We start from the raw sequence: 10,654 nt of genomic DNA on the forward strand, positions 1-10,654 counted from the left end.
CATAATTTGGATCGTGCGCATAATCATTATGGTTATGGACATTCTTGCCTGTTGAAACTTCATGGTCTGTAAAAAAAATTCTTAATAGTTTCGGTTAATATACAAACACATCTATAACCAACCCATTCATGCCAATTTATTTCAAGTCACTGCTAGTATAGTTCAATGCTTATTAAAAATATTTACACATCTATAGTTAAATCTAGAAATTATATAAATAAAAAGCATATGAATAATTTAATGGAGAGAAAACAATAAAAAACTTGTGTATTTACAAAAAATAACAAAATTAAAAGACAAAAACAATAAGTGTCATGCGGTTCGTGATTATTTAAAGCAATTTAGTGCTAGACCAGGGAACATTTAGTGCGTTTCATTCTTAAAATTTTGCGGTGCATTTAATATTTAGACAAATATTGTCCACTCAGTCTTTTAAGACACTGTTATTTTCGTATTACAATTCTTTTGTTCGGCCGCCGTGACACTAACCTGTCACCGTTTTATTGTTGTTGTTATACAACAATTTTAACACTTTAGCATCCAGGCGCGGCCCAGGCTTTTTAACATCATCTCTTTCCCTACGTTTAAAGCCCAATTCTTTATCAAGTAAATCTTGCAAATCTTCAGATATATATAAGTTTGAATTTTCACCTGAAACATCGTCGGTGGGTATTCGTAATCATGCCTTACGAGAAATATTTTCGATCTTAAACTATCGTCGATAAAGATATTTGAAACGTAAAAAATGAGGATACAAAAAATACAAAACAAAAATAATTTAGACTGTCGCCTACAAGTGATCACTATTTATAGTGCTTATGTAAACAAGCAACAGAACTTTCGTTTTGAAAAAACAAAGTTTGCCAACCGTGCAACTCGTCGGCACTCAATGGGCCACCTTCAGCAACCACTGCATTTTCAGCCTTAAGCTTCGACCCAATGATTTCTCGCCAGTAATTTTTTAAATATTCCATGTTTTTATTAAACTTTGCATTGGATTTTTCACCTGAAATTGAGACAATAATTAAGTATGGAGTCAATTAAATAACTGAATTGTGGTAATTGGTTATGTGAAAAAGAAACTTCAACCTGATTCTAGTATGTCATCATCCATACCATCTTCGTCAAAATAAATTCTGGACTCAGGCATATCTCCGGGATTTTCATATTCAAATGGAAAATTCTTTGCTGCGAAGCTTTGTCTGTATTTTTCTAAAGCGTTGGAACGCACTTCGTCGTCTAAAGGCGAGTATCTATTACCAGTCAAATATTCCGCTGTGTATGGTGGAGGTTTAGTCTTGTATTTCCGAAAATGAGCGCCAAGTCTTTCTTCATCGGAGAATTCATTAGTACCGGTGCTAGGCTCAGTCTTGCTTTGCTGTACTGATTTCTTCTCTTTATCTTTGTACTCATCAAGATCTATATCGTCCATATTAGATCTCGCTCTTTCAGCTCGAAGTCGTTCACGAAATCCGCTGAATGGGACTAAAGGAACTGCTGTATCCATTTCATTTACAATTGCATCAGTTAGTTTATTGCTAAGCTCTTCATTATCAGCGATGTCAAAACCTGGGCCTAAAGTTTTTAAAGTATTATATTCGTAGTGAGATATATACAATGATACATTCGCAATTTTTACAATTTACATACCTTCTTGTAGTATATAAGGCGTTGGATCATCTTCTATTCCTAGGGGGTTATAAACCTCGTTTGCATAGTTGGAATCAACTACTAATGGAGAATTTGGCATGAACCGTATATAGGCAGTTTCATCAGGTTCAATCTTAATAAAAAAATGATTATATTAGTAAGCTCATCTCAATAAAAATTATAGCAAAATTTTAAAACTAATCGATGTGTCTTTCACAAAGTAAAGCAATTGCCACCTACATTTTTATCATCGTCCATTATTCCGGGGGCGTTATTCAATTTTGAATCAACATAATTGTCGCAGATCTTAGAGTCCAAATTCTCCGGATCCCTGTTAATTAATAATAATAGTTTATATAATAAATGAAAGTAATTATGAAAGACTTTATATAATGAAAGGACGATTTCAATTAAAAATTTTACAACAAAGATATATCCACGAATTACTAATATCTTCATCTAATAATACACTGCGGAAATCGTTTACTTAACACTCATTTACTTTACTCAAACTGGAGACGTCTACTAATTGACTGTTACGAAATGAGAAATTTATACATTGTCGCCATAGGAATAAGTTTTTAATAAATATGACTGACTCTGATTCTGTCTAGGTTTGATTTGCATTATTTTGTTGAGTATCTAAACTACATACAGTTTCTGCTTCAAGGCGTACAGCATACTCTGTAGGACACACTGGGTGTAGGCGTGCTCCCATCTGTATCCGCGAGTTGCGAGTCTTTGGAGCTCTCCCTCGAACCATTGTAGTTGAGCTGATCCCATATCATATCTGTTTGTGATAAAAACCAATTAGTTCAGACGATATAAGCCAATTCAAAAGACAATCCACCTACTATTATAAACGAGAATTTTTTTAACAATGTATTGGATTTATGTTTATTACTATTTCACGCAAAAACTATGGATATTGATGAAACTTAATAATAATAAAGCCTATACATTAGAATAACACATATATAGAGAGAAAGTGTGAATTATCCAAAATATAAGGATAAGTGTCAGGTTAGTAGGAAAAAATCTGCCGTCTGCGAGCTATTCTGGCGTGCTCCGCAAAAACCATTCGAGTTACATGTGTATAATGTAATATAATGGAAATGTTTATCCTAAATAGTCTTCCAAAAAAGCCCGGTAAGTAAAGTAAAGTGTATATAAATATCTATATTTTATGTGTAAGCCATTATCGTCAAATGAACCATAGAATACAATAAAAATTGATAATTAATTTTAATGCACAAAAACTACCAAATGGTAGTTTTAAATTAAAAAAAAAAATACTTTTAAAACTTCTGTTATTTAAAGTAGATAAAATTTGCCTTTCATGCTACATCATTTAGACAAATGTTTTTTATAGTTACGACGATGACCAACCGAGTGCGCGATACTATGGTGCGGTCCGGCGGTGGGCGAACTACTGAAAAGATATAATTCCAATCTGCAATATTTACTATACGCCAGGACAACATAATATATCGCGGACAGCAGCTAGTAGAATCTAAAATAGCGTTTAAATAGCTTATCATTTGTTTTTAGATTTTCTACGCTGTAAAAGTGTAACTGTAGTGTTAAGCCTTTTTTTAGTGGGGAAAAAATGTTTTCTTTACGCTCGCTGAGCAATTTAGACTGTCGGTGATGGAATGACAACTTTATTTACGATCAATGTTACGATGGGTACCTTAATAAAAGCTTACCAGCATACTCCAGATTAATTTATACCCTTATATAGTTATATGCATGTCAATATTGTTAATTTTACTACTATTTTAATATAGAACAAAATATTTTGTTGCAATTTGTATCATAAACCCCGCCAAATTTTTAAGCCTAGTTAAAGTTTTCACTTCTGTGCTATTATAGTCTTAAGCATGCACTGTGTTTTTGGTTGTGTAGTAAGTACCTAATTAGATCTTCTTAAGAAAGTAACTTACCGAAAGAGCGAATCTTCTTCGAGATCATTTTCATATATTGGAATGCATTTGCCAAATGCAAAGTCTGTGAATTATCAAAACTATTAGAAAAAATATCTATGTATACCAATTATATTATTGTGAATCTGGTGCCTAACTTACCATCGTAGCACCATTCCACGCCCTCTAAGCATAGACTAGGGCTAAATAGACACCCTGAAAATAAATATTTATTTTATTTTCTATTCTTAATGAAAAATTTGACGAAGCCAAGTCACGTTTTATATGCCATAAAAAATTACAAATATTTTTAATAGACATAGATGAGATTTTTTTTACATTTGAGCACTATTTTAACTAACAAAGCTCTATGCAAGCTTCCCAATTAGTCGACAGAGTGCAACGTTGGCACTATCCGACGTCAGAGATGGTTTGGTGGGGTATTAGCTAGGAAGGAGTGACTCAGGCATACTTTTTTGAAAAAGGGGTCAAAACATCGGCAATAGTGTATCAATCTACCATTCTTGAGAAGGTAGTGAAGTCCCTTAATAACACCATTTTCAATAACCAAGAATTGTCCTTCAAGAAAAACTCAGCGCCGACTCATAAAGCTCAGTCTACGCAGTCTTTGAAGAAATGGAGCACGCTAGCGGTATATAGCACGATATTTCTTTTGAAGTGCATTGAAAATGACCGACGACTCCACACTCACTTACGCACGGCAATCACTCCAATTCTTTACAATCCCATTCGCGGGGAACTATCGAAGTTTCCATAATACTTAATAACCGCGTTCCAAAATTGAATAAAAAAAATAATAGAAGTTTTTTAGTCATAACAATATTCATGGCTAGACTAGTTAATATAGAATGACGTGACACAAATAAAATATAAGCTCAGTATCGAGACACTTACAAGAGATGGGGTATTCTATTCTCATTGTTACAATAAGTTAAAAGGTGTCCTAATCACAAACCCCTCGTTTGTGAATAAGTCACCTTTATGAACATCCACAGGTCACAAACAATAGACGTCAGTCATTTGTTCAATTACGTATACATAATTATTAAAACAGATAAGGTTCTATTATGATGTATGATTTATGTTTCGCTCAAACCTCTCGTTTGTGAATAGGTCACCTTTAAGAACATATAGGTATAGGTCACACAAAATAGACGTCTGTAACTTGTTCAATAACATATAATAATTATTAAAACAGATAAGGTTCTATAATGATATACGACCTATGTTTCTTAATAGCACCATTAATCATAAAGTAAATTATAAAGTCCCAAGTACAAGTATCCGAAAACTTAATTATCCAAAATTTTCTAAAGCCCATCCTGTAGATCAAATCTAGCCGAGTCTCCGGTAGAGCGCATTCTTGAGGAGTATAATTTTATAAATGGTCTCATCGAGGTGGGCGTGTTTCATGACTCTATAAAAGGCATTAACTTTCTCAAAATTGATTCCTTTACAATTATTTTTGATTTGATTTCTAACGCTACCACCGCTTCGAAAACAAATCGCGCTCTGAGAGATAGGAAGCGGCGCAAGAAACTCTCCCAGCATTAGTTTTTTGCGCTCTTTTTAATAAAATATTGTACTGACATTATTATTGCTATAAAATAATCATAATCTAGTCCAAGGCTGTCCGATCACTTAGTTATTCATCTGTGGAGTAGTAGGATTTACGACAGACAATATTCTTGTTTTCCCAAATCGCGAATAAAGTACAAAAATATTCATTTCTTTTTCCAACTGAAGAGCAATCTAACAAGCAAAATTACAAAGTGTACGCTAATAGCTGAAAGGAAGCGTCATAAGTGGTCGGAAAAGTGCAACGTGGTCATCATTCTACTTCAGTCATGGTCTGGTGGAGGGAGGGGGGTGACTATAAAAGAGTCACATAGCTTCATTTTTAGAAAAAAAATATGGGCTGCACTCCGGGAATGAAAACTTGAGCATTAACGTTGTGAATATATTGGAATGGTTCGGGAATAATTTCGCCAGAATTGCTTTATTTATTTGTAAAAAAGTACTAGCATTGTTGTGGTTAAATAAAATATTCATTTATTGCGTTATCGTACACAAAAATGACAATTTATATTACCTACATAAAAAATTGTACACTTCAGAACCATAACAATTATTTTACATTCAACTTTCATCCATAATTTCAACGATCCGACGGTTATTGCTCGAAACTGAGCCCGTGAACGCTGGAGTGCCCCAAGGCTGTGAGAGAAACTTGTGTCTTCTATTGAGTCCTGTCTCGAGAAGGTCGCGGAACGGGGTAAATTAAAACTTGTCCAATTTAACCCCCAGAATTCTCAAGTTTGCGAGTTTACCACAAAAAAAAATCCATTTGTCGTATCACCGCTCTTCGACAACACTTCTCTTAAAGCCTCGCCTCGCCTAGTATCGGAATACTGGGTCTCGAAATCTCTAGCGATTGCCAATTACTTCCTTCGAATTACCTTACTTCGAATAAGCTGGGTGTCATTAATAGAGCACGGCAATACTTCAAGCCATACAAAGCGCAGGTCCGGCCATACATGGAGTATTGCTGTCATGTCTGGTCTGGTGCAGCATCTCGATTCGTCGGGGACCCAGTGCTCTGTGAACGGCTTGGCGTAGAGACGTCGCTTTATTATGTGTCTTCTACCGCATCTATCACGGGGAGTGTTCCGAAGACTGTTTCAACTGATTCCTGCCGCCGAATGCCACCTTCGCACGACACGCCACAAGTTAGGATATCTTCCTCACCATCTGGATGTGTGGCGGTTCTTCACAGAGCGGTTTTCACGTTCAAGGAGCTTTCTTTCACGTACTACAAAGCTGTGGAATGAGCTTTCGGGCGATACGACATGGGTACCTTTAAAAAGAGCGCTTACGCCTTCCGTAAATACCGGCAACGCTCCTGTGATTCCTCTGATGTAGCAAGAGAGAATGTGAGCGTCGGTGATCACTTAACATCAGGTACGCTCGTTTATCCTCCTTTTCCATAAAAAAAAATATCTCAACGGAACTTTAAGAGCTGTGGTATTCCTTATGTCCATGGTAGGCATTTATCATTTTCCATCGGCTTAGCCACTCGGCCGATTGCCTCTATATAAGCCTGCCTAAACTGGAGGTTCTCTTGTTATACCTAACCGTTTTTTCACTAAATTAATATAACAATCAGTTCTGATTTTTTTTTATAGTGTTTACGATATAACAAGTCCGATGGTTGGACTACTTTTTATTTTTTCAAATCACATATCATATTTATGTATGAAAAAATCAAAAATAATTAAATTATTATAAATTCACCTCGGACAATTTTAGCTTAAACCTTACTTTCAGATATTACTCCAAATAATATAATTTTTGCTTCCAAAAATGCTCAAAAGAAAAACACATCGGGTCTTAGTTTCTTTTTTGGCATCAATTATCTATATATACTCGTATATAAAAATGAATTGCTGTTCGTTAGTCTCGCTAAAAATCGAGAATGGCTGGAGCGATTTGGCTAATTTTGGTCTTGAATTACTTGTGGAAGTCCAGAGAAGGTTTAAAAGGTGAGTAAATATGAAATGCTCGCAATTAAATAAAAACAACAATTTCAATTTTCCGTTGATGTGTCGCCCGTCGTTCAGAAATAAAATTGAAAGAATAGTTTAAAATGAATAACTAATTTGAAATTTTGTATCTTTCCAACTTTCTCAGGAGATAAAAAAAGAAACATAATTTTAGCTAACTATAGTTAGTAGACTACTTACAGTTGTTATCTATCTATCAGATAATTTTTATGTAAAATGATAAAAACATGGCGATATCTTCATTTAATATAAAATTTTAAGAAATAAAGATTTTACTATGTGCTTCGTGTGTACGCGGACGAAGTCGCGGGTATCAGCTAGTTATAAATAAAGATTAACCTTTTAATTCGACTCGTATGCTCTGTTCACCCGCCCACGCGATATGATCGAGGTCGCTGGCATGTACTAACGCCTTAAATGCTGTAATATATGTTCAATAATTATTAATACCTATGTTGCCATCGCCGTATGAGGGCGCCAGCGTACTCAGCAGCGCTAGCGCCCAAAGAGCTGGACGAAACGCCATCCGGCGCATCACATCTGCAAAACAATTGTTTTTGAATCGCCAATTCAAACAACACAGTTGATGCATAGACAAAAATGTGAAGGCTATCACGGTCTACATTTTATCCAGAAAACTTCCCTAGTAATCGTACGCAAAAAAACACACATATTATAATTTTCAATCACTTCCTTGATAGTATGTGATATATGATAGATATATGATTGAAATTTTCAACACTCAATCTTAATACTACGATTAGGTACTAATATTAACTAAGTTCTATTTATTTTAATTTTATTATGTATGATCCATTTCCATTTATTAAGCCTTTAAAATCTAAATAATGTTAAAACTCAAAGATTCCTTTCATTTTTTTTTCTATGTAAATAAATATACTAATTGCCTAATAATGTCCACTTCAATTGGAACAATTGACAAATGAGTTACGGTTCTGTTAAAAAACATAATTCGCTATTATTCTAATATCAATATAATTTCTTTAACTTTCTTCGACTTACAACCAAGCTGTGGACTGAGCTTCCTTGTTTGTTGTTTCCGCTACGATATGGCATGGTTATTAAAAAGCTGGGAACGCTTCCGTGATTCCTCTGGTGTGGCAAGAGAATGTGGGCGGAGGTGATCACTTAACTTCAGGTGATCGGTGACCTGTACGTGTTCGTCCTCCTGTTACATAAAAATATTCATTTAAGCTTTGGTCTACCCTATCTACTCCATTGTGTTTCCTGCCGAAATTCCTGCACGCATATATTTAAAACAACGAAAGATTAACCATTACATCAATTATATTATCTAACAACTTATTATTTTTACAAAAATAAGTATTACGGATCCAATAAAATATAATACGGACTACATTAACGTAATATCAATATAACTAGGTGATATATTTATCATTATATAGCTGTACGAATGACGTAGGTACGCCTGCCCTTTTGGCACATCCCACGCATTGCAAGAACGAGAGCCTCAACCTATTTTTGGATTTCAGTCTTCTAAAAACTTAATAAGAAACTGATAATACAAAACTACGGTAAAAATATTCAAATTTATTAAATAAATTCGTAACAGTGATGTTCTCTGATCTACGCAGTTACCAATGCAATAAGATATCTTAATGGATTTTACATTGAGTACTTACAAATTATAATATTTAACTTACTGAAGCATATTAAAAAAATGCTGTACGAAGCAATCGATCAACAAACACAAACAAAACAATTCATTATCAATGTTTTCCACTACGTAACAGGTTTAACTGAAATGGCGGACCAAGTCTAAAGTACAGAAGGACAATAATTAAAACAATTCTTACCATTCAGGGCTGCCACTTAAAGCCGTAGCATAACATTTATATAAGCAAACAATACCACACAGAAAGCACTGAATTGATTCACGTTCTCACATAAACTTAATTCTCCGGTGAAAATTCAGCTGTAACAAATAGACGAGACTGCGCAGTCCGTCTTATCGATCCTTTCAGAGCTCAAGCTCACCGCCTACATACGATCCAACTCACATTTCAAATATTTGATCACTCTTATAATGTCCTAGAAGCTTCCGCTATTGGAATCATGATAATAACGCAATAAAAATAATGATCAATTTCTAGCACTAATAATGCTTCCTTGACATCGAAATGCACTATACGAAGGGTGTGTACTGAGTTATATGTAGATGTACATGTTTGTATGTGACTTGTGTAGGTGTGGGTACATGATGGCGTCGAATTATCGGGGTGAATCGTTTTGCATGCTAATGACGGTTTAGATAATGTAAGGAACGGAGATAAAACAACCAGATATGAATAAATTACAGTATTAATTAAATATTCGCTGTGAACATACTTTATTCTATTTCTCTATTTAAATCTTCTGATTAATTTTAGATCCTTTCGAGCTCTTCTGAGCATCAAAGTCAAATAAAATTTATTAAATTAGTATTAAACTAAGCACTTTTGAATCGTCACTATAAATATTTCTTTTAAATTACTGAATTTATCATATAATATTATGACTGTTCATTGTCAGTACATGTATGAAAATTTAATATACGTTCACAAAAATCGTCACCTTTTTGCTCTTAATAGTGATTTTCATTATTATAAAACTAGAAATAAGGGATTGCTTGTAACTAGTTCTAGTAGGCTTCATAAGATACATAATGGCTTTAAGGGTAAATGTATACACTTCTATAATAAAGTCCCAGCCACTGTTCAGGCATTATCTATAAATGAATTTAAAATGTTTTATAAAAAAATGGCTCTGTCGTAAATCCTATTACTCCACTGCTGAATATCTAAATGTTCGGACAGCCTGGGACTAGATTGTGATTATCTTATAGTGATAGAAATGATTGTACAATATTGTATATTTTTATTGAAAAGAGCGCAGAAAAAGAATGCTGGGAGAGTTTCTTGCGCCGCTTCTTCACTCTCAGAGCGCCATTTGTTTCCGAAGCGGTAGTAGTATCTAGTAGTTATTAGAAACGACATCAAAAAGAATTCTAAAGGAATCAATTTTGAGAAAATAAATACCTTTTTATGCCTTTTAATATTATGTTCGGAAAAAGTTGAGCTCGTGAGAAGAACATACAAGAAACTCAACGGCCACTCTTTTCAATCAATTAGAGTATTCTAGAAGGGCTATAATATAATAATATACGTAACAAATTAGTTTGTATATGAATCGTGTTTAACTAATATAAAATATTTTATAAAAAGTAATAAAATATAAATTATTGTATATTTAATTACTCCTTAATATAAAACACTTGCGTAAAGATAATATGTTTGAAACGTTGAAAGTCAAAGCCATCATATATTGTAAACTTATAGAGAACCTGACAGCTGCGTGACCATGCACGGATGAACTAGAGGAAGAGGAGAGAAAATGTACAAAACAAATGCGTTACGAAATTTAAAAGAATTATTAAAAAACGTGTGTGGGAAAGGTTATTATAGCATAAACGAT

General features: G+C 34.1%; 1 protein-coding gene across 1 annotated transcript; it reads right to left on the bottom strand.

The window, feature by feature from the left end:
• Window positions 1-1,084: 1,084 nt before the first annotated feature.
• On the bottom strand, window positions 1,085-9,339 carry LOC126967570 (uncharacterized). Its single transcript, XM_050812097.1, has 8 exons — window positions 8,998-9,339; window positions 7,610-7,699; window positions 3,738-3,791; window positions 3,597-3,660; window positions 2,306-2,440; window positions 1,891-1,981; window positions 1,651-1,783; window positions 1,085-1,575 (listed from the first exon to the last, which is right to left on the bottom strand). Exons 2-8 carry the CDS (start codon window positions 7,692-7,694, stop codon window positions 1,085-1,087), a joined length of 1,053 nt encoding a protein of 350 aa, XP_050668054.1. The 5' UTR covers window positions 7,695-7,699; window positions 8,998-9,339.
• Between the last annotated feature and the right edge of the window lie 1,315 nt (window positions 9,340-10,654).

Source organism: Leptidea sinapis, chromosome 13 (assembly GCF_905404315.1).
Source record: "Leptidea sinapis chromosome 13, ilLepSina1.1, whole genome shotgun sequence".
NCBI lineage: Eukaryota > Metazoa > Arthropoda > Insecta > Lepidoptera > Pieridae > Leptidea > Leptidea sinapis.